This window comes from Heterocephalus glaber, unplaced genomic scaffold (assembly GCF_053883595.1).
Source record: "Heterocephalus glaber isolate CG9 unplaced genomic scaffold, H.glaber_assembly_v1.0 deba00001666, whole genome shotgun sequence".
NCBI classification, from domain to species: Eukaryota; Metazoa; Chordata; class Mammalia; order Rodentia; family Bathyergidae; genus Heterocephalus; species Heterocephalus glaber.
In genome coordinates, this window is record NW_028258406.1 from 11857829 (window position 1) to 11882695 (window position 24867).

Genomic DNA, 24867 nt, shown 5'->3' on the forward strand with positions numbered 1-24867 from the left:
TATGCTCTTTATAATTTGTAATTTACAAAATCTCTACTAGAGAATGAAGTTTTTTCTCAACTTCAGTTATGAACACAGAATTTTAAATCAGCCTATACTAGAAACCCCAAAGTCATGAGTGAGCTCCTGATTTCTAAGAACCACTGTCCAAAAATCCTCTTCATTCTTATCTTGGTTTACTCCTCAGAAGCATCTATTCATAAAAATCTCTCCTCCCATCCTTAACAGCTACTTCTCCTTTTGTTTGATTTTAGTTGTTCTTGCTTTCTTTATTCTTGTGCTCTAGATTCATTAGGTTTTTGTCTTTGATTATTCTTTCTTTTCTAGGGACATTTTCTTAAAAAATAAAATTTATTTTCTAAATGATACATAAAAATGTACATATTAATAAGGTACTATCTAACACTGACAGACGTACACATTGTGCAATGTATATCAGGTTAAATTTATCTCCTCAAACCTTTATCATTTCTTTACAATAAAAACATTGAAAATCATTTCTTTTAGCTTTTTAAAATACAGAGTACATTATCATTATCTATAGTCACCCTATTATGCAATAGCACACAAGAACTTCTTCCTCTCATCTAGCTGTAACGTAGTATCCAATAATCAACCCTTCTCCATCCCTCCCTCCCCCTTATTCTCCCCAGCCTCGTTAACCACCATTTATTCTCAACTTCTATGAGATCAATTTTTTTAGGCTTGTCATATGAGTGAAATTATGATACTGTATTTTTTTTCCTCTCCTTAGTCTCCTGGTGACCATATTCTAGTGAGGACTTGACTTAATCAGACTATATACAACATAAATCCTAAAGAATTGTTAAGTTTGGAAGTGATAATATCAGATTTGCATTTAAGAAAGACTATCCTGGTACTAACATGGAAAGCTAACTGGAAGGAACAGGAGAAATGAGGTTCGAGAGCCATTACCAAATAGTGAAGACTGCCTCATACCTCATTGATTCCGAACACTGTCAAAACTACCCAAACTGTCACATTTCTATTCCTGAGTCACTGGGAAAAAAAAACACACAAAAAAACCTATGTCATTCTTCAAGATTTAACTTAAACTCCACATCTTCCCTGAAGCTTTCCCTACCCCTCTGGAATCCCAGTATTACTTCCTTCTCTAGATCTCTGCTGCCATTCACTTCAGTGCAGTCCTTACTCATCCACTTCTAGCCTAGGATGTTAGAAGTCATTCATCTGACACTGTGGTACAAAGTGACTCAGACTAGAAATCCCAGTGGTGCTACTTCCTATTTGGTGACCACGAGTGAATCAATTAACCATTGTACATCTCAGTTGTCTTATCTATAAAACAATGATAATAAAACTCACTTCCAGGACTAGTGAGGGACATAAATGGCATATGCAAGGAGACAAATATAGTGACTAGTACATAATAAACAATAAATCTTAATAAAGAGAGCTGTGCTCATGGTACACATAGTATCGACATTTACTTCAATGTGTAGGAACATGAATATTAATAATACATTAAAACAAAATTTTATCATGAAAGCTTGCTCTGCCACAACATAAGAAAACAAGCATTTATATACACTCAATAAATATTTTTCAAGCTGTGTTTCTCAGTTAGCTGTGACATTTTGGGGTTCTTAAGGCTCTAAAAACAAGTGTTAAAGAAAGGGAAGCAGAGGGCCGGGGATTTAGCTCAGTGGTTTCACCACCTGCTGGGCAAGCGCAAGGACTCGAGTTCGATCCATGGTACCAAAAAAAAAAAAAAAAAAAAGGAAGGAAAGCACAGAAGGTAGATGGAATTCTGTGAACAAATATCTTTCTCTTCTAAAAATTGCTTGATCAAAGCAGAGCTCCTCTTGTAACTGTTCCATGTATTAGAAAATAATTTTATTTGAATATAGGGTTCTCCAGTAGCTAAAATGTTTGAAAACACTATTTCTTACCAAGGACTCATAGTACCTAATGTTTTCATTAATTAACACTTGACTTGATTTTTCCATAGGTAAACATTGAATTTTTTTTTCCCTTAAATTCTTTCATTGGTAAATTTTAGGTATACAATACATTTACATTTATCATTGGGTGCTTGTACCTGTACATGATGTATCTTGGTTTTCATTTTTTTTCCCCCATTACCTGTGGGCCCCTCAACCCCTCCACCCTTTCCTATTTACACAGACTTCATTTCCATTTTTTTTCTTTTCTCATAATTTTTCCTTTCCCTTCTTTCCTTTCCCCTTCCCCTCCCACCACCCCTACCCCTTTGGACCTTTTCCTATTTCAAAGTCTCAATTATTCGTTATTAATCCTTTTAATCCTTATATACGCTTTCAGTTTCTCACACTAGAGAAACTATTCGGTATTTACACGTGTGTCCTATTTATTTCACTTAAGAGTATGGCCTCAATATGCATCCATTTAGCTACAAGTGACTCTAGTTTCTCGTTCTTTATGGCTGAGTAGTATTCCATTTTATAAAGAAAATCACATCTTCTTTATCCAGTTTCCACTTGATGGGCAATTGGGCTGTTTCCAAGCTTTAGCTATTACAAACTGTGCCGCTATAAACATGGGTGCACATATATCGCTGTGGTATGATTCTTTTAATTCTTTTGGGAAGATACCCAGCAGGGAAATAACTGGGTCAAATGGGACCTCCAGCCCTAGTTCTTTGAGGTATCTCCACACTGATTTCCATAGTGGTCACAACAGTATGCACTCCCACCAACAATGGAGAAGGGTTCCTTTCTATCCACACCCCCGCCAGCATGTTATTGGTTGATTTCTTGATAGCAGCCACTCTTTCTGGGGTGAGGTGGAATCTCAGGGTTGTTTTCATCTGCATCTTTCGAATGACCAGTGATATTGAACATTTTTTCATATGTTTATTTGCTGCTTTTACTTCCTTGTCTGAGAAATGTCTGTTCATTTCAGATGCCCATTTTTGAACTAGGTCTTTGAATTTGGGGGGGTCTGATTTTTTTCAGCTCTTTATATATTCTAGATAGTAGTCCTTTGTCTGAGGTACAGCTGCTAAAAATTTTTTCCCACATTGTAGGTTGTCTGTTACTCTGTTGGTGGTTTTTCTTGCAGTGCAGAAGCTTTTTAATAAGATAAAATCCCAGTTGTTGATTCTTTCTGCTAGTTCCCATGCTACTGAGATTTTAAACTTTGAATTTTTGAAGAAAGGCTATCCTTGCTTTCTCCCAAACTTTTTCTACTTACCAGCACATGAATACATACATATACAAAACATATACAGAGAGAGTCTAAAAAAGCTTATAAGGGAATCATTCACCTAATTTAGGCCATAAAAATAAAGTACAGCTTAGGATGAATAAATATGTGGTTCCTTACCTTAATGGTCACTTCTTTTCCTGCAACTTGGACAGTCACACAAGCTTGGGAGATGTGCTTTTCAGTCATCCTCTGCACACTTACAATCTCTTTACGAAGCACAGAGCTTCCTGAATCTTGGAGTTCAAAGCGCTATACAATTAAAAGAAAGTCATATAATTTACTTTTCATTTTAGAATGTCTGGAAGAGTCTACCTAATTAGAACTGAAATCACTCGATTAGAAGTTTAAAAAGTTAATGAAAATTTTTTCTACTTTCTACTAATACCATTCTACTTAAACTAATTATTAAAGATGATTATTAAAATAGTCCCTATAACCTACTAAATGATAGGAAATTGAAATGCTTAATTTCTATTTAAGAAGTTCATAGCCTACATTTCTTGATAATGAAATGTTCTTTATTTTTTCCATTAAGTTTATTGGTACATTTTAGGTATACAATACAGTTACATTCATCGTTGGGATCTTGTACCTTTACATGATGTATCTTGGTTCTTATATTTTCCCCATTCCCCTGCCCTCCCTTCACCCCCTCCACCCTTCCCTATTTACAAAGACTTTGTTTCCTTTTTTTTCCTTTTCACAGGATAATGAAATGTTCTATTCTGCTAGAAAGGGATGGTGAAACTCTTGAAAACCTACTGAAGTAAAACAAAGCCTGTATCAGTTGAGTCTTTAAATCATCATTAAGTTAATGTGTTACCTGCAATTCATGAGAACAAAATTTCTTGGACATAATTTTGCTGTCTGCTTATAGGGATACCTTAACTGATTAAAATAAATTATGACAACCTTCCACAGCATCTGCCAAGGTGCCTTCTATACTCTAGATTTCTTAATATTTGTCAAACTAGTCTTAAAAGGCCAGGACCATTAATTCTTTCTAGATGTGAGCCAATGTTTTAACTATCCTCCAAAAATCTCGTACTAATTTTGGACCATTAGCACTATAGAGAAAGAGTTGCAAATCAATGAAAGAACAGATCCTATGCATTCAACAGAATGGCAGAACTCTAGGAAACTGAGTTTTCAAAGAAGAAAATATGTTAAACTTCAACATTCTAATGAAGTCTTCATTTTGGTTTTATAAGTTCTCAAGACAATCACTAATTGCTTTCCCCAAAGATAGGAATAATTATCTATTTCAGCTATTATAAAAAATACAAGTTTTACATGTTACACAATTTATATAAGCAAATTCCCACAGTGTATTACATAATTTGGTAAGAATTGCTTCTACATCAGAGACAAAAATACTGACAAAATAATAGTTTCATGCAAAAAAAAAAAAACCCACTAAACTGTATTTTAAGGAAGAGTCAACAGAAGAGAAGTAAGGCCTAATCAAATAATTAATTCATTAGAATTTATAACCAAGAATCATTAATTTCTATGAAAAAAATGAGCTGAACGGTATGTTTTTACCCTAGCTACAGTAGTGTCATTTTAAATTGATATAGGATTGATATCAGAATACTCAGATTCCAGAAATGACAACAAATATACTGAATCACTTGCTATATTGGTTATATGCTTATAAATAATTCATGCTAAAATACTTCAGCAGAATAAAAATAGTAGGCTAGATTATACTAAGATAGTAAAAGAACTGAAGTTGCAAAGTGAATTAACATTTGCTGGCATAAGAAATTTGGAGATCTGTTAGTCAAAAGGTAATTCAGGAATAAAAGAGACATATAATTGTTTCAAATTACATACCAGCAGGATGTAGAGGATGAGGGTTTATTTACCTTACCACTTTATGGGTTTTTCCAAGAATTCTTGAATTTCAGTTAAACAAACAGAACATTTTATGATATACTTTCCTTAGAATTATATTAAACTGCAATTTATAATTACACAAACTGATACGTAAATCATACAGATGTTGGTCTATATTGCATCCATAATTCCTAATCCTGTCTCACCATGCTATCCAGTTTCTTCCTTTTAGTAGGCTCATTAGCACTAAAAGAGAAATTCTCAAGACAGTGCTGACTAGCTGCTAAAGAGATACTGGTTCCAGTCTCTCCTGACCTCTTTTCCCAAACCTCTTCACCACCTAATACTAGCCATTACTATTCTCCCAAGGAGTCAGTCTGAGCCTGTGTACCTCTGTCAAGGCAGGCAAGCTGGCTGTGTCCTCCACTCACAACAAACTACTCCATCCCTCGATAGAACATTAATCCCTCTAGAGAAACAGCAAATGTGTCTATTTGGCTCACTCTCAAATCTCCAGAACCAAAACACACACATGGATCATAATCAGTGGTCAATTAAATTCCGTTGAATGAACAAATATAAATTTTCCTTTATCCTTAAAATCTGTTTTAATCAATCTTCTTCTACTGGATCAATTAAAGGGGGGGGCATTTTTGCTTTAAATGTGAGTAGGTGGAAAGTCACCAGAAGTCTGTCTCCATTTCAAATTATAACAAGTCCATCATTCTAGTTCATGGGTAGAGATATGTTCTTACATCATTCTGAACCACAATACAGCAGTGTTCTGGAAATGTCCTTTCTTGACTCACCCAAGTGACAATTTCCATACAATCCATAAATTTTATCCTTTCTCCCTATAACGATGTTTTCCCCCATTCTAAGAAACAGTCATTTTTAATTCTATATCATCTTTTAGTATACTTCATATTTTTGCTTCAGTTCCCCAACAAACTTATTTCACAAGTAGTATATAATCACTGGTTCATCTTTGTTGAAATTTGCTTTTATATCCACCAAGTTTTGACTTACTTTCCCACCTAACACTGCTTTTGATAAGCCCATCAATAATATTCTAACTGCTGAATTTAATAAACTCTTTTTCTTTATGTTTCACTGAATCATCCTTCCCAGTCTCTTTTGCAAGCTCTCCTTCCTTTTCCTAACCAGTCTACATTAGGGTATTTCAGTTCTCCTTCCTTTTCCTAACCAGTGAACATTATGGTATTTCAGGAGTGAACAATTTGATAGATGATATTAATTGATAGAATATAGGGTAGGTTGGGGGGTTTCAAAGAAAGTGAGAAATCACGAATACCCAAAAATCCTAGCTTGGAAAAGTAAGAAGACCTAGATATCATTAATTAATGTAAGACAGTGTAAAGAAGCAGCACGTTGTGGGTGGATGCTAAATAACTGCCTTTTGAATTTGAGATTTCCAGGTAGTTTTAGGTATACTGTTTATCTATATTCACTTTTTAAATAATCTCATCCAATTGCATGATTTTACAAGCCTTCTGGATGTTCATCTCGTTTTTCCTGAATTCCTGACTTGTACATGCAAATGTCTCCTTGAAATTTCCATTTAGATAGCAAACAGGCATCTCCAGTTAAACATGTCCAACATTCGGGTCTTCATCTTCCCTCAGTGTTCTCCATTTCCAAAATTCCTCAGTCCAAAAAGCCTCAAATCATCCTTAACTCATTGTCTCAATTCTATTTCCAATCCTTCAGCAGATCATATTAACTCTACCTTCATAATAGAATCCCAATCATACTACATCTTACCAATCTTACAGCTGGTTAAAGCCCCTGAATAATCTTTCAACTAGATTATTACAACAATCTACTAACTTGTTTTTCTCTGCTTTCAATCTTATCTTCCACAAAGTATTTCATTACCCAGCAAACAGAATGAGCCTGTTAGAATGAAAAATTAGATGAGACATTCCTCAAAACTTTCTAATGGTATTACATCTCCCTCAAACTGAAAGCAGAAATCTTTTGAATGTCCTACAAAGCATTTCATGATCTGAGTGCCTTTAACTTCTGACTTTAGCTCCTACTCACCTGTCCTTCACTCACTCTGTCCCCTTACATTGTCCTTTGCTGTTCCTAGGATACTCCGGGTGTGCTCCTGCTCAGGGCTTTTACAGTGGCTATTACCTCTATCTGAAATTTTTACCACTCCTAGGACTTCTTTTCTTCAGACTTTATTCAAATGTCATCTTCTCAGTGGCAGTATCAATTCCTCTGTTGATAAATTATAACCTTACTTATTCACGTAACTAATTAAGTGATTGTACCCTTCACTAAAACGTAAGTTCCATGAAGTTGGAAACTCTTACCTGTTTTGCTTAATGCTACACCACCTTCAAAATGCTGCCTGGCTAACTGTGTAGAATTGGTTAACTGATCGTGAGGAAGCATGGATGCAATGAATAATGCTTTTTGAATAAAGAATCTAAAAGTCTTCATTTAAGAAAACATTTCTGCCACATTGGAAACAACTGTTAATTACTTTCCTCTCAGAAGTCTCTCCTAACACTTCATAAGAATATTTTCTTCTGTGATTGCTCTTCCTCTGACTAATTTGAAAGTCCTTTTGCACTGTCCAATCCTTAAATGTTGGTGTTTCCACAGTTCCACATTCAGCCTGTTTTTCTCCTCACTGTCCTTGTTCCCTATGTTCTTGCATCCATCATGAATTCTACTAATACCTACACATTAGTGACTCCCACATATTTATCTTTAGCATTAAAATAGTTCCAAAACCAGATCCATGTTTTCAAGTCTGCTAAACAACCCACCTGGAAAATTCAAATTCAAAAGGTTCTTCCTGTATGAAATTATTTTAAATCACATTAAATGTGTTTCCTCTAACATTCTCACTTTAACTAAAGGCATTTCTGTCTACCCACTTTCCCAAGCTAGGATTTACAAACATTCTTGATTTCTCACTTTTTCTCCTGGCTTCCACAACCCTTACTAGATTTTAGCAGCTAGTAACATTTACAATCTTACCTCTGAAACATTTCTCATTAACCACTTAATTCCTATTTTCACTGACCTACTTCAGGTTGTTACTGCTTTGACCACAGCTATTCGTTATGTTATAATGTTATGAAATAATTGCATTAAAATAGTATCTATTGGAATGTCTAACGCTCCACAAGCAAATCATAAGTGCTTAGAAGTAAAGATCATATACTATCCATTTCTGAATATCTATACTTCTGTATACATATTATCATTTGTCAAATAATGAGTATGTAACTAGTGCTCATTGAACTGGATGAAAGTACTCTATAAGAAATACTTCCAAGTTTCTCAGCAAAAACTATGGTCAGATTCTAATATCAATGAATAAGTAATGGCACACACTTTCTAAATCAACAAACGAACTTAATGATTTAACTTTTGATATTTTTTCTATGATAGAGATCTTCCTAAGTAAGGCTGAAGCCACAACACGTTATGAGAACTCTGGATGTATTTTTTACTAAACTCTGACAAAGCATACCATTCTCAAAATGTGTCATATTCAGAAGGAGATCATTATAAGGCATCCTTAACTAAAAGCTATAAGTGACACACTACCGAGGTTCCCAGTAGCGAGGAACACATGCCAAATCAGCCCCCTGCAGACAGGCAGGTCTGTGCACACCCTACTGAGGTTCTGAGTCGCGCAGAAGACGCCTAATCACCCCGATGCAGACAGGCAGGTCTGCCCATGCCCTAGCAAGGTCCTGAGTCGCACAGAACATGCCGAATCAGCCCGCTGCAGACAGGCAGGTCCTGAGTCCCACAGAACACTCCGAATCAGCCCGCTGCAGACAGGCAGGTCTGGGAACGCCCTACCGAGGTCCGGAGTGGTGCAGAAGACGCCGACTCACCCCGCTGGAGACAGGCAGCCACCTGATTCCATACTACAAAGACGCAGAGGACACCAGACCACCAGACCAAGGTACTGAGTCCCACTGTTCTCGGCCCAGAGGTAGGGGCTTCTAAGCCATCGTCCCACTGCTCCTGGTCCAGAGGAAGGGGCTTCCAGGCCACCATCCCTCCCACCACTCCCGGCCCAGATGGAGGGGCTTCTGAGCCACCATCCCACTGCTCCTGGTCCAGAGGAAGGGGTTTCCCGGCCACCATCCTTCCGGCTGCTCCCAGCCCACAAGAAAGGACTTTTGGGTCACCATCCCTACCGCTGCTCCTGGCCCCTGTCCCACCTAACCCAGCTCAGAGGAGGTAATCCGTGCAGGTGCTAACAGCCCCCTGCCCCAGTCGAAATGAGAAAACACGTAAATAAGTCTCAAAACCAGACTTCCAGATCACCTACAGCAACCCCAAAGGGAAATGAGATGGAACCCTCTGATACTCAACCACCTGGACACACTGAACTGGCAACAAAGGGGATCTGGAAAAAATGAAATCAGAAATAATTTCTCAGATAACAGGAGAAATTGTGCCCCTAGTGCAAGACATGATTAATAAATCTAGAGAGGAGCTGAGGAACATGATGGAATCCCAACATAAGAAACAAATGAAATCCATAAAACAGATGCAAATAGATTTCCAGGACATGAAAAACTCCATTGAAAGTCAACACAGCAGAATGAGCCAATGTGAGGACAGAATTTCAGATATAGAAGATAAGATTGCAATTAGTGACCAGGAAAAGAAAAATTGCTTCAAAATTATAAGGGAACATGAGCAATCAATCCAGCAGCTGCTAGATGATGCAAAAAAAAAAAAAAAAATAACGTAAGACTGATTGGGCTCAATGAAGAAAGAGGAGAGAGTGCAGATGACATAAAAAAAAAAATCTCTTTACAGAAATAATGGCAGAAAACTTCCCAAGCAGGGGAAAAGAGCTTGACATACAAATAAGTGAGGCATATAGGACTCCAAATAGCCTTGATCAAAAAAAATCTACACATAGGCATATAATTGTTAAGATTCCAGAAACACAACAGAAGAACAAAGTTCTACAAGCAGTCAGAGAAAAGAAACAAATCACATACAAAGGAAAGCCCATCAGAATCACAGCAGACTTCTCAACACAAACCATCAAGGCAAGAAGAGCTTGGAGTGATATATTCCGAGCCCTAAAACAAAACAGCCTCCAAACCAGATTGATGTACCCTCCAAAACTATCTTTCAAAATGGATGGAGAAATAAGATACTTTCATGACAAAGAGCACCTTAGGAACTTCGTAAATACCAAACCAGCACTCCAAAGAATTTGACACAATATCCTAGGAACAGACATTGAGGATCACAACCCCAGGAAGCAAAGCAGAATGAACCCATCTGGCATGACAAGAAATTAAATGGAAAGGGGGAGAACCCAACAAAAAGAAAAAGTCATGGCAATGACAAGTCAATACGTTTCAGTTATAACCATCAAGGTTAATGGTCTCAATTCACCAATCAAAAGAAATAGACTGGCAGAATGGGTCAAGAAGCAAAATCCAACAATATGTTGCATACAAGAAACACACTTCATTCAAAAGGAAAGTCACAGACTGAAAGTTAAAGGGTGGAAAACAATATTGCATGCAACAGGAACCTGAAAAAAAGCAGGAGTAGCTATCCTCTTGGCAGATCAAGTAGATTTCAAACCAACACTGATTAAGAGAGATGAAGAAGGACACTACATCCTTGTAAAGGGAAGAATCCAAGAGGAAGAGATGACAATCATAAATACCAAGGCACCAAACACTAGTGCACCCAAATATATAAAACAAATACTAATGGACAAGAAAAGCCATATATGCACTAATACAATTGTAGTGGGGGACCTCAACACCCCACTGTCACAAATAGATAGATCAACTAGACAAAAAATAAGTAATGAAATACTAGAACTCAATCGAACTCTTGAACAAATGAACTTAACAGATGTTTACAGAGTCTTCCACCCCACAAAATCAGAATACACATTCTTCTCAGCTGCACATGGGTCATTCTCCAAAACAGACCACATACTCACACAGAGAACATGTTTAAGTAAGTGCAAAGGAATTGAAGTTATCCCCTGTACATTATCAAACCATATTGCGATGAAACTGGAGACCCATAGCGAAAGAAACTCAAAAAATTTCATAAACACGTGGAAATTGAGCAACACACTTCTGAATAACCAATGGGTCACAGGGGAAATTAAAGAAGAAATCAGACAGTTCCTTCAATTAAATGACAATGACAATACAACATATTGGAATCTATGGGACACAATGAAAGCAGTCTTACGAGGGAAATTCATAGCAGTGAATACACATATTAGGAAAACAGAAGGAGCCCAATTAAACAACCTGATGCTGAACCTCAAGCTTCTAGAAAAAGAAGAGCAGGACAACCCCAAAGCTCATACAAGGGAGGAAATTATAAAGATCAGAGCAGAAATCAATGCAATGGAGACTAAGAGAACAATACAAACTATCAATGAAGCCAAGAGTTGGTTCTTTGAAAGAATCAACAAAATTGACAAACCTTTAGCCAACCTTGTCAGAAAAAGGAAAGAAAAGGCCCAAATCCATCCAATTAGGAATGAAAAGGGTGAAATTACGACAGACCCAGCAGAAATCCAGAGGATCATCAATACCTACTTCCAGAACCTATATGCCAATAAGATGGACAACACAGAAGAAATGGGCAGATTCCTAGATACATATGAATTACCAAAGTTGAACGAAGAAGACCTAAAAATTCTGAACAACCCAATATCAACCAAGGAAATTGAAAATGTAATTAAAAACTTATCAACTAAGAAAAGCCCGGGCCCTGATGGCTTCACTGCTGAATTCTACAAGACATTTAGAAAGGAACTGTTGCCACTACTGTTTAAACTCTCCATTGAAATACAAAGAGAAGCAATACTCCCAAATTCATTCCTGCAAGCAAGCATCACCTTGATCCTCAAAGCAGAGAAAGACCCAATTGAAAAAGAGAACTATAGGCCAATCTCAGTAATGAACATAGATGCAAAAATCCTTAATAAGATAATGGCAAACAGAATGCAGAAGATCATCAAGAAGATCATACACCCTGATCAAGTGGGATTCAGCCCAGGGATGCAGGGATGGTTCAACATACGCAAATCAATCAATGTAATACACTATATCAATAGAGCCAAGGACAAAAACCATATGATTATCTCCATAGATGCAGAAAAAGCATTTGACAAAATCCAACATGCATTTATGATAAAAACCCTACAAAAAATTGGAATACATGGTCTCTACCTCAAACTGATAGAAGTCATCTATGAAAAACCAACAGCCAATATCATACTAAATGGTCAAAAACTGAAATCCTTCACACTAAAATCAGGAACAAGACAATGATGTCCACTATCACCACTCCTGTTCAATATAGTTCTGGAAACATTAGCCACGGCAATTAGGCAAGAGAAAGAAATAAAAGGAATAAAGATAGGAAATGAAGAAGTCAAATTGTCATTATTTGCAGATGACATGATACTCTCTATAGAAGACCCCAAGAACTCCACCAAAAGTCTTCTAGACTTAATAACCAAATTCAGTCAAGTAGCTGGTTACAAGGTCAACACACAAAAATCAATAGCTTTCCTCTACACCAAAGACAGACTCACTGAGAGAGAAATAGGGCAAATAATTCCTTTCACAATAGCATCCAAAAAACTGAAATACCTAGGAATCAACCTAACAAAAGAAATCAAAGACCTCTTCTCTGAGAACTATGGCACTCTGAAAAGAGAGATTGAAGATGATATCAGAAAATGGACAGACATCCCCTGCTCCTGGGTAGGAAGGATTAATAGAGTGAAAATGGCCATACTTCCAAAACTACTGTATAGATTTAATGCAATTCCAATTGGGATCCCAGTAGCATACTTCATAGACCTTGAGAAAACAATCCAAAAATTCATCTGGAACAAGAAGAGATCCAGAATAGCAAAAGCAATTCTAGGGAACACAGACATGGCAGGGGGTATCACAATCCCCAACCTGCAACTATACTACAAAGCTACTGTGATAAAAACAGCATGGTACTGGCAAAGAAACAGACTTGAGGACCAGTGGAACAGATTAGAAGATGCAGAAACAACACCACACACACTCAGCCATCTCATCTTCGATAAAGCAGCCAAACACCCTCACTGGAGGAAAGTTAGCCTCTTTAATTAATGGTGCTGGAAAAACTGGGCTTCAACTTGCCAAAGATTAAAACTAGACCTATATCTCTCACCATGCACTAAACTAAAATCAAAATGGATTAAAGATCTAAATATTAAAAGAGAAACTCTGAACCAGTTGGAACAGAGGTTAGGTAGAACCCTTGAAGACATCGGTGTAGGAAAAGATTTTATGAACAAAACCTCAGTTGCCTGTGAACTAGCACAAACAATCAACAAATGGGATCTCTTCTTATTAAAAAGCTTCTGCACAACAAGAGAAACCACCAGCAGTGTGAAGAGACAACCCACAATGTGGGAAAATATCTTCACCTGCTCTTCCTCAGACAAAGGTCTACTATCTCGAATCTATAAAGAACTTAAAAACATCAGACCTCCCAAATTTAAAGACCCAATCCAAAAATGGGCATCTGAAATGAACAGACATTTCTCACACAAAGAAGTAGAAATAGCAAATAAATACATGAAAAAATGTTCAACATCACTGGTCATTCGAGAGATGCAAATGAAAACAATGTTGAGATTCCACTTCACTCCAGAAAGAATGGCTGCTATCATGAAATCAACCAATAACAAATGCTGGTGGGGCTGTGGGGAAAGAGGAACCCTGCTCCACTGCTGGTGGGAGTGTAGACTGGTGCAACCACTGTGGAAATCAGTATGAAGATACCTCAAACAACTAGGACTGGAAGTCCCATTTGACCCCGCTATTCCACTGCTGGGGATCTTCCCCAAAGAATTAAAAGAATCATACCACAGTGATATATGTGCACCCATGTTCATAGCAGCGCAGTTTGTAATAGCTAAAACTTGGAAACAGCCCAAATGCCCATCAACTGGAGACTGGATAAAGAAAATGTGGTTTTATTTATAAAATGGAGTACTACTCAGCCATAAAAAATGACAAATTAGAGACATTTATAGCTAAGTGGATGCACATTGAGGCAATACTCTTAAGTGAAATAAATAGGACACACATGTGTAAACACCGAATAGTTTCTCTGGTGTGAGAAACTGAAAGTGTAAATAAGGACTAAATGTATAATAGGTAATGTGAAATAGGAAGGAAAGGGGCAAAGGGGAAGGAAGTGGGATGGCTAGGGGAAAGGATAGAAGGGAATGGGATTAATACGAGAAAATGGAAAAATAGAAACAAAATCTTAGTACATAGGGAGGACTGGAGGGGTTGAAGGGAGGACTGGCCAAGGGTGAAAAATAAGAACCAAGAGAGACTATGTAAAGGTGCAAATTTCCAATGATGAATGTCATTACATTGTATACCTAAAATGTACCAATTATTAGAATGAATACTCGAAAATGTAAAATAGGAAGAAAATGTCCAAAGGGGTAGAGGTAGTGGGAGGGGCAGGGGAAAGGAAAGAAGGGAAAGGAAAAAATGATGAGAAATGGAAAGAATGGAAATAAAGTCTTTGCAAATAGGGAAGGGTGGAGAGCATGAAGGGAGGGCTAGGAATGGGGCAAAAATAAGAACCAAGATGCATTATGTAAAGGTACAATTCCCAATAAGAAATGTAATTGTGTTTTATACCTACAATGTACCAATAAAAGAATTTAATACAAAAAATAAAAATAAAAAAATAAAAGCTATGAGTGATTTCATGACTACAGAAATATGTTTTTAGAGCATGAACATCATGTGATAAGCACCATCTGGGGAATGAAAGTTATTCCAGCCATTTTTGAGGCTAGTTCAGAAAAAAGATGTTTTGAATTTTAACTGACTGCATTTTCAGAAAGTAATAACTTTCCTTAAAAATGTAGTCTAAGTGATTACACTATACACACACACCTTAATGACTTTATTATCATAGATATTTTTATTCCTTAAACATTTTTTCCAAATTCAACATTTGGAAAAAAAGTATTGAGGTTATATATTTTGTTCATCTATGAACATGAATTTAAGATAATGCTTTGAAGAAAATGAAATTTAGGATAACAAACAGATCATACGAAGTGACCCAGAACACATCACAAAGAATTATACCAATGAGTACTCTTCCATTTTGAAGGAAAAATATTTAATGCTCTTACATGTATACTAACACATACATCAGTGTATATAACAATCTTACCCCAAAAAGTTCTTTATTAGGTTCAGATGAGTTCAGAACCATGCATTAGGGCTGGGGATTTAGCTCAGTTGTTCTGCCACCTGCCTCACAAGCGGAAGGACCCAAGTTCAATCCCCGGTACCAAAAACAAAGAATAGTGCATTAATGATCACTTCAGATAATCCAAGTGAGAGAAGACAGCCACACTTTTTCCTTCTCTTATCTAAGTTATACAAATAGTTTTTTCCTTTTTTCGAAACCTGCACAATTAAATTTTAAATCATTTGTTTGTAATATGAACCTAATCATTTTCTATGTTCCCCTTAATTATCAAGATCAAAATAAGGGCATATAAAATGAAGCAACACTAGCTACTTTCTTCAGAAAACTCAACTCTTCAAAAGTATTCTATAACTTTATTATATAATTTGTATGAGTAGTTTTGAAATTAGAGTCTAGAAACATATCAAAATGGTTTTCTTTGTTCACACCTGGCTTATGCAGGCATTGAGCATCTTTCTTTAATTGTGTCATCAAAAAAATTTTTTACTAGAAATAGCAAATAAATACATGAAAAAATGTTCAACATCACTGGTCATTTGAGAGATGCAAATGAAAACAACGCCGAGATTCCACTTCACTCCAGAAAGAATGGCTGCTATCATGAAATCACCAATAACAAATGCTGGTGGGGCTGTGGGGAAAGAGGAACCCTGCTCCACTGCTGGTGGGAGTGTAGACTGGTGCAACCACTGTGGAAATCAGTATGGAGATACCTCAAACAACTAGGACTGGAAGTCCCATTTGACCCCGCTATTCCACTGCTGGGGATCTTCCCCAAAGAATTAAAAGAATCATACCACAGTGATATATCTGTGCCCATGTTCATAGCAGCGCAGTTTGTAATAGCTAAAACTTGGAAACAGCCCAAATGCCCATCAACTGGAGACTGGATAAAGAAAATGTGGTTTTATTTATAAAATGGAGTACTACTCAGCCATAAAAAATGACAAATTAGAGACATTTATAGCTAAGTGGATGCACATTGAGGCAATACTCTTAAGTGAAATAAATAGGACACACATGAATAAATTCCACATAGTTTCTCTGGAGTGAGAAACTGAAAGTGTAAATAAGGACCAAATGTATAATAGGTAATGTGAAATAGGAAGAAAAGGGGCAAAGGGGAAGGAAGTGGGAGGGCTAGGGGAAAGGATAGAAGGGAATGGGATTAATATGAGAAAATGGAAAAACAGGAACAAAATCTTTGTAAATAGGGAGGACTGGAGGGGTTGAAGAGAGGGCTGGGCAAGGGTGAAAAATAAGAACCAAGAGAGACTATGTAAAGGTGCAAATTTCCAATGATGAATGTCATTACATTGTATACCTAAAATGTACCAATGATTAGAATGAATAATCGATAATGTAAAATAGGAAGAAAAGGTCCAAAGGGGTAGGGGTAGTGGGAGGGGCGGGGGAATGGAAAGAATGGAAAGGAAAAATGATGAGAAATGGAAAAAATGGAAATAAAGTCTTTGTAAATAGGGAAGAGTGGAGGGAGTGAAGGGAGGGCTAGGAATGGGGAAAAAATAAGAATCAAGATGCATTATGTAAAGGTACAATTCCCAATGAGAAATGTAATTGTGTTGTATACTTAAAATGTACCAATAAAAGAATTTAATATTAAAAAAATAAATTTTACATTGCTTCACTTTATCAGAACTTTCCAGGACATTCTCTTCCTCCCTAACTATTTGTCCTTGTTATCAAGCCACAGGCATTGTGTGGAGAGCACTGATGAAGCTCATCTGGAAGTGAGAATGTCTTTGATCTTTAACATCTGATGCTTCAGTGACCAATGCTAAGGTATCTCAGATGATGACTGATCAAAGACAAGTTTCAATTCTCTTTTTTTCCTAGCACCTAGAACAAATGTAAAAGTGAAGTACATAGGGCCAGGAATTTAGCTCAGTGGTTTTACCACCTGCTGCTCAAGCACAAGGACCTGAGTTCGATCCCCAGCACTAAAAACAAAAAGTGAAGTACACAGTCAGAAGATGGCAGTTTCCTAATTCCTGAGCCCATGAATAAATTTCCCATTTCCAAATGGTTCTTAATATCTTCTCTCCTCTTCCTTCCTCCTTTCTTCTTCTTCCTCTTCCTCTTCTTTCTTCCTCCTCCCCTTCTCCTTCTCCTCTCTCTTCCCTTTCTTTCTCCCACCCCCTTTACACACACAGCATACCTCTTCTTGCCCTTTCATCAGTGGCTGCTATTTCACTGCTTCATTCTGTTTCTAATCTCTGCCGTTTTTTCTACTTTCCTTTATCTCTTTATTGACCATTATTTTCACTGAGCTTTTTCATGATTCTCTCCTTAACTACACTTTTTAAATTTTTATTTTATTATTGTTGATGATGTTGGCAATTAATGAAAATATTATTTCTTCCAGTTCGTTGGCTAAATAATCTGACAAAATTTTCACTGAAGCAACTATAATGTACTGTTCTACTCTCTTGAGTTCTGCTACTAGATTCATATAAGGTGCTTCTGTATCTACTTATCCTCAAATCTACTTATCCTCAAAATCAACTACATGTAGATTTGAGGATAAGGAAAAACAAATACCATTCCATATACTTGCTGAAGGTTTTCAAGTCCTGGCCTCTAGAAAATGAAGATAGATATAGAGACAGATATAGATGTAATGTATAGATATAGATATGGATATATGTATATTCCATGACAGCTTAGTTTTCACATTCTACCTACCTTTAGCCAGTCTGTGTAAGAGAAACAAAAACTTCCTCATAAGAGGGAACTAATTTGGGGAGTTAATAAATCTTTAGCAAGGGTCAAAATTTGTAAATATATAGCTACGAGATGCTATGTAATGTAATTACCATTTTAGAAAATAATACTGTTAACTATATACCAAGGAAATTATGTCATATATATTTTCAAAGAAAACCATGTTCCATGTATTATACGCCACCTGTGACAAAAGTGAGAGCATGAGGATGGGTCCATGGTGAAGGCTAAGGGGGAGGGGATTAGGAAATAAGTAGAGTGAAAATATGTCAGTCACAAGGTCCTAATAACCTCAAAGAACATAGACATTATATGCCATAAACATAGACTAAGATTAATAACAATATCAAGAATGAAAAAGAAGAAAGGAGAACTAGATGATAAGGGAGGGAAGGCAAGGAAGGGGATTAAAAAGAGAAACAAACTATATTGTGCACATGTACCAACTTCCCAAGATAACTGTACAATGCATGTACTACAAACATGTACTAATAAAATTTTTTAAAAAGAAAGAAAAAAAAGCAAGAATATTAAATGGTAGGCTCTATGGGAATTTCCACACCAAAATATGAAATGCATGCTTTTCAAGTTAATTTCAGTTATAGGTAGATAACTATTAATCTAATGTTATGTTACATATTTGTTTTTTTTATTTTTACATGTTATACTAAATATTTACTTAAAATTTTTAATTTGAAATAATTTCAAATTTAAAAGAGAATTACAAGGCACAGTTGTTCTAAAAAGCTATTTCACCTTCACCAAGATCTCTAATGGTTAACAATTTAGCATTCTTTTTCTTCCCCTTTTACTCCCCAGATACACATACACATGTACACACAAACGCATGCACGCACGTGCCCATGCATTCATACCTGCATATAATCACTGAATTTTTTCTGAACATTTTGAGAGCAAGCTGCAGATATGATGCCCCATACCCTTAAACATTCTGGAGAAGCCTGCATGGACAACAGAGGTGAGGGTGCCCAGGTCCCAGCAAGGCCCTACCCAGACAACAACAGCTTGGGCACGCAGGTGCCAACCAAAGGCCCACCTGGAAAACAGCTGCACAGGCACACCAGCCACAGCCAGAGGCCTGCCAAGATAACATCAGTAAGTGTGTGCCACCCCAAGCAGAAGCCCACTCAAACACCAGCAACTTGGGTGTCCAGCCCCCAGCCAAAGGCCCTCCCAGACAATAGCTACACAGGTGGGCAGGCCCCAGTCACAGGCACAGTCAGATACATCCTAAGTGTGCACAGGCCCCACCAGAACCCTGCCCAGACAACAGCACAGCACAGGGATCCAGAAGGCCACCAATCAGAACCCAGGAATTGGCCCAGTGCTGAGCAACAGGGAGAAGGCCTCTCTGAGGCTTGCTGAGAAGTGAAGCCTACTGAGTGAGCAAAGAGTTGCTTCAGAAAAGGCGCAGCAGGATGCATCCATTGAAAGGAAAAATCATGTAAACAAGTTTCAAAATCAGACTTCCCAATCACCTAAGGCAACCACAAAGGGCAACAAGATGGAACAATCTCATACAAAACCAACTGAACTCCCTAAACTGACAACGAAACAGGATCTGGAAAAACGTACAGTAAGAAATTATGTCTCAGATAACAACAGAGATTGTGTCCATAGTGAAAGACATGATTAACAACTCTAGAGCAGACACAGATTAAAAAAAAAATAGAGGAGCTGAGGAACATGATGGAATCTCAGCATAGGAAACCAATGGAATCCATAGAATAGATGCAAACAGATATCCAAGAGATTATTAACTCCATTGCAAGTTTACGCGGTACAATGAGCCAATGTGAGGACAGAATATCAGACATAGAAGACAAGACTGCAACTAGTGACCAGGAAAAAAAAATTTCTTAAAAATAGTAAGGGACCCCAAGAAATCAATTGAGGAGATGCTAGACAATGCAAAGAAAAATAACATAACACTGATCAGTCAAAGAAGAAACAGGAGAGAATGCAAATCACATAAAGAAAAAAAAACTATTCACAGAAGTAATGGCAGAAAACTTCCTAAGCAGGAGAAAAAAATTTGACATACAAATAAGTGAGGCATATAGGACTCCAACTAGCCATGATAAAAAAAAAAATCTACACCTAAGCATATAATAATCAAGATTCCAGAAACTCAAAAGAAGAACAAAATTCTACAAACAGAGAAAAGAAACAAATCACATACAAAGGAAAGCCCATCAGAATCACAGCAGACTTCTCAACACAAAACCTCAAGTCAAGAAGAGCCTGGAGTAAGTATTTCAAGCCCTAAAAGAAAATAACCTCAAACCGATTCTAAACAGCCCAATATCAATCAATGAAATTGAAAATGTAATTAAAAACTTATCAACTAAGGGCCAAGAATTTAGCTCAATGGTTTTGTCACCTGCTGCCCAAGTGCAAGGACCCGAGTTTGACACCCAGTACCAAAAAAACAAAAGCACAAAAAACTTATCAACTAAGAAAGCTGGGGATTTAGCTCAGTGGGCCCACACCTGCCTTGCAAGTGCAAGGTCCTGAGTTTGATCCCCAGTACCAAAAAACAAAAAACTTACCACCTAAGAAAATCCCAGGCCCTGATGGCTTCACTGCTGAAGTCTACAAGACATTTAGAGAAGAACTACTGCCACTACTGTTTAAACTCTTCAATAAATTGAAAGGGAAGCAATACTCCCAAATTCATTCCTGGAAGCAAGCAACACCTTGATCCTCAAAGCAGAGAAAAACCCAACCGAAAAAGAGAACTATAAGCCAATCTCATTAATGAACATACATGGAAAAATTCTCAATAAGATGCTGGCAAACAAAATGCAGAATATCATCAAGAAGATCATACACCCTGACCAAACAGGATACATCCCAGGGATGCAGGGATGGTTCAACATACACAAATGAATGAACGTAATACACTATATTAACAGAGCCAAGGACAAAACTATATGATCGTCTCAATAGATGCAGAAAAAGCATTCGACTAAATCCAACACACATTCATGATAAAAATCCTACAGAAAATTGGAATAGACAGTCTCTATCTCAAACTGATAAAAGCCACCTATGAAAAACCAATAGCCAATATCATACTAAATGGTCAAAAACTGAAATCCTTCACATTAAAATCAGGAACAAGACAAGGATGTCCACTATCACCAGTCCTGTTCAATATAGTTTTGGAAACATGAGCCACAGCAATTAGACAAGAGAAAGAAATAAAAGGAAAAAAGATAGGAAAGGAAGAAGTTAAGTTGTCATTATTTTCAGAAAACATGATACCCCAAGAACTTCACCAAGTCTTCTAGACTTCATAACCAAATTCAGTAAAGAAGCTGGATAATAAGGTCAACACACAAAAATTAATAGCCTTTCTGTACACAAACAACAGACTCACTGAGAGAGGAACTAGAGAAACAACTCCTTTCACAATAGCATCCAAAAGAATAAAATACCTAGGAATCAACCTAAGGAAAGAAATCAAAGATCTCTATCTACTCTGAAAACTATAACACTCTGAAAAAAGAGATAGAAGAGGATATCAAAAAATAGACAACCCCTGCTCCTAGGTAGGAAGAACCAATATAGCGAAAATGGCCATACTTTGAAAGCTGCTACATAGATTCAATGCAGTCTCAATGGAAATTCCAATAGCATGCTTCACAGAGCTTAAGAAAATAATCCAAAGATTCATTTGGAACCAGAAGAGACCTAGAATAGCAAAAGCAATTTTAAGCAACAAAGACAAGGTAGGGGTATCACAATCCTCAACTTGAAACTATACTACAAAGCTACTGTGATAAAAACAACATGTTACTGGCAAAGAAACAGACCCACTTGTTGATTCTCTGTGCTAGTTCACAAATGAAAACGACGCTGATACTCTACCTCATCCCAGGAAGAATGGCTGCTATCAATAGCTAAAGCTTGGAAATAGCCCAAGTGCCAATCAACTGGAAACTGGATAAAGAAGACGTGGTTTTTTTATAAACTGGAGTACTACTCAGCCATAAAGAACAAGAAACTAGACATTTATAGCTAAATAGATGCATTTCGAGGCCATACTCTTAAGTGAAATAAATAGGACACACATGTGTAAATACCGAGTAGTTTCTCTAGTGTGAGAAACTGAAAGTTTAAGTAAGGATTAAAATGATTAAAATGAATAACTGATAATTTGAAATAGGACGAAAAGCTCCAAAGGGGTAGAGGAACTGGGAGGGGAAGGGGAAAGGAAAGAAGGGAAAGGAAAAATTATGAGAAAAGGAAAAAATGGAAACAAAGTCTTTGTAAATAGGGAAGGGAGCACAGGGAATGGGGAAAAAATAAGAACCAAGATACATCATGTACAGGTACAAGCACCCAATGATAAATGTAAATGTATTGTATACCTAAAATGTACCAGTAAAAGAATTTAAGCAAAAAACAAAAAAAATGGCTGCTATCATGAAATCAACCAATAAAAAATGCTGGCGGGGTGTGGGGAAAAAGGAACCCTGCTCCACTGTTGGTACGAGTGTAGACTGGTGCAACCACTGTGGAAATCAGTATGGAGATACCTCACAAAACTAGGATTACAGGTCCCATTTGACTCAGCTATTCCCCTGCTGGGTATCTTCCCCAAAGAGTTAAAAGAATCATACTACAGTGATATAGGTGCACCCATGTTCATAGTGGCACAGTTTGTAATAGCTAAAGCTTGGAATCAGTCCAATTGCCCATCAAATGGAGACTGGATAAAGAAAATGTGGGGCTTTTTTTTATAAAATGGAGTACTACTCAGCCATAAAGAATGAGAAATTGGAGACATTTACAGCTAAATGGATGCACATTGAGGTGATACCCTTAAGTGAAATAAATAGGACACACATGTGTAAATACCGAATAGTTTCTCTGGTGTGAGAAACTGAAAGTTTAAATAAGGATCAAAATGTATAATAGATAATGTGAAATAGGAAGAAATGGTCGAAAAGGGAAGGGGAAGTAGGAGGAAAGGAAAGGGGGAAGTGAGGGGAAGGGAAAGAAAGAAAAGGAATAAATATGAGAAAAGAAAAAAATGGAAAGAAAGTCTTTGTAGACAGGAAGTGGTGGAGGGGTTGAAGGGAGGGCAGCGAATAAGGAAAAAAAGAAGAGCCAAGATATATTACATAAAGATACAAATTTCTAATAATGAGCATCAGCATATTGTATACCTAAAATGTACCAATAAAATTAATGACTTTTAAAAGAAACATTCTGGTTTATTCTTCCTGAAGGCAAGAATTCTTGTTAAAATAATCACTATATAAGCTTTTAAATCAGGAAATTAATTTAATACAATAGTACTACGCAATACACAGATCCTATAAGTTTTAACAACTGCACCAACAATGTCCTTTGTTCCTACCTGGTCCAAGATCCAGTGCAGAAACATTATAATGCATTTATCTATCTCTCTTTAGTATCCTTAAACCTGACACATTTCTTCAGTTTTTGTGTACCTTTCATGGTCTGAACAGTTTTGAAGAATATTCGCCTTTGCTCTGTACAGGGGCCCTTGACTTAGGACTATCTGATATTTACTTACAACCAACATACACCCTGAACTCTTAGTAGGATTTCCCTAGAAATGATGCTCTCTTCAGCAGAACACTTAGGAGGCACACAGTGTCCATCTATCCCACGTGGTCAAGTTGTTGTTTCTGTAAGAATGCCACTTTCCTTTTTTGCAAGCAACTGAGTATTTTGTAGGGACATTTTCTGAAGTTTTATCAATATCCTGTTCCTCATGAATGTACCACTCATCAGCTTTAACATCCTTTATTGACACATTCTTACTTTTCTATTTATATAGTTTCTTATATACTTATTGGTAAGCCTTCTACATTAAGAAAGATTTTTCTCAAATAGGAACAAAATCTTTGTAAATAGGGAGGAATGGAGGGGTTGAAGGGAGGGCTGGGCAAGGGTGAAAAATAAGAACCAAGAGAGACTATGTAAAGGTGCAAATTTCCAATGATGAATGTAATTATGTTGTATACCTAAAATGTACCAATGATTAGAATGAATAATCGATAATGTAAAATAGGAAGAAAAGGTCCAAAGGGGTAGGGGTAGTGGGAGGGGCGGGGGAAAGGAAAGAAGGGAAAGGAAAAAATGATGAGAAATGGAAAAAATGGAAATAAAGTCTTTGTAAATAGGGAAGGGTGGAGGGCGTGAAGGGAGGGCTAAGAATGGGGAAAAAATAAGAACCAAGATGCATTATGTAAAGGTACAATTCCCAATGAGAAATGTAATTGTGTTGTATACCTACAATGTACCAATAAAAGAATTTAATACAAAAAAAAAAAAAAAGATTTTTCTCTTCCATATTTATATCAGTATGGACTAATGAATTCCTGTTTCATATAATGAGTTGTCCATTACTATCATTATTTGTATCTAATGCTCAAATTGTTATTTTGATAGGTTAACATCATTGATATTAAAAACCTGAACATCTGTTTATTCTCTGGCACATAAAATGTTCCTGGTTCATCTTGAAGATTTCTTAGTCCAATCCTTGAATCAGCCCTACTTCTAAGGAGTTCCAATGCTGCTTAGATGAGTGTGATATTTAGAAACCAGTACACAGGTGTATCTTTTAGGGTCTCTTAGGAGACAGAGGTAGAAAATATGTGTATGCAAATGCACATAAACTCACAATCTTTATTATACTGTATATTTAATCTATGTATTTTTTTAAAC

The 24867-nt window shown here is 36.8% G+C and overlaps 1 protein-coding gene across 3 annotated transcripts in view; it reads right to left on the bottom strand.

The window, feature by feature from the left end:
* The window catches only part of Vwa8 (von Willebrand factor A domain containing 8), a 443736-nt gene that overhangs the window by 318727 nt on the left and 100142 nt on the right, over positions 1-24867 (bottom strand). For all 3 annotated transcript variants that reach the window (XR_015445839.1, XM_004844253.3, XM_087197309.1), the window contains one exon: positions 3349-3480. Coding sequence is in view for 2 of the 3 variants with exons in the window: in XM_004844253.3 (XP_004844310.1) it covers positions 3349-3480 (132 nt within the window). In the remaining variant the exon portion in view is untranslated. The remainder of the gene's footprint in view (positions 1-3348; positions 3481-24867) is intronic.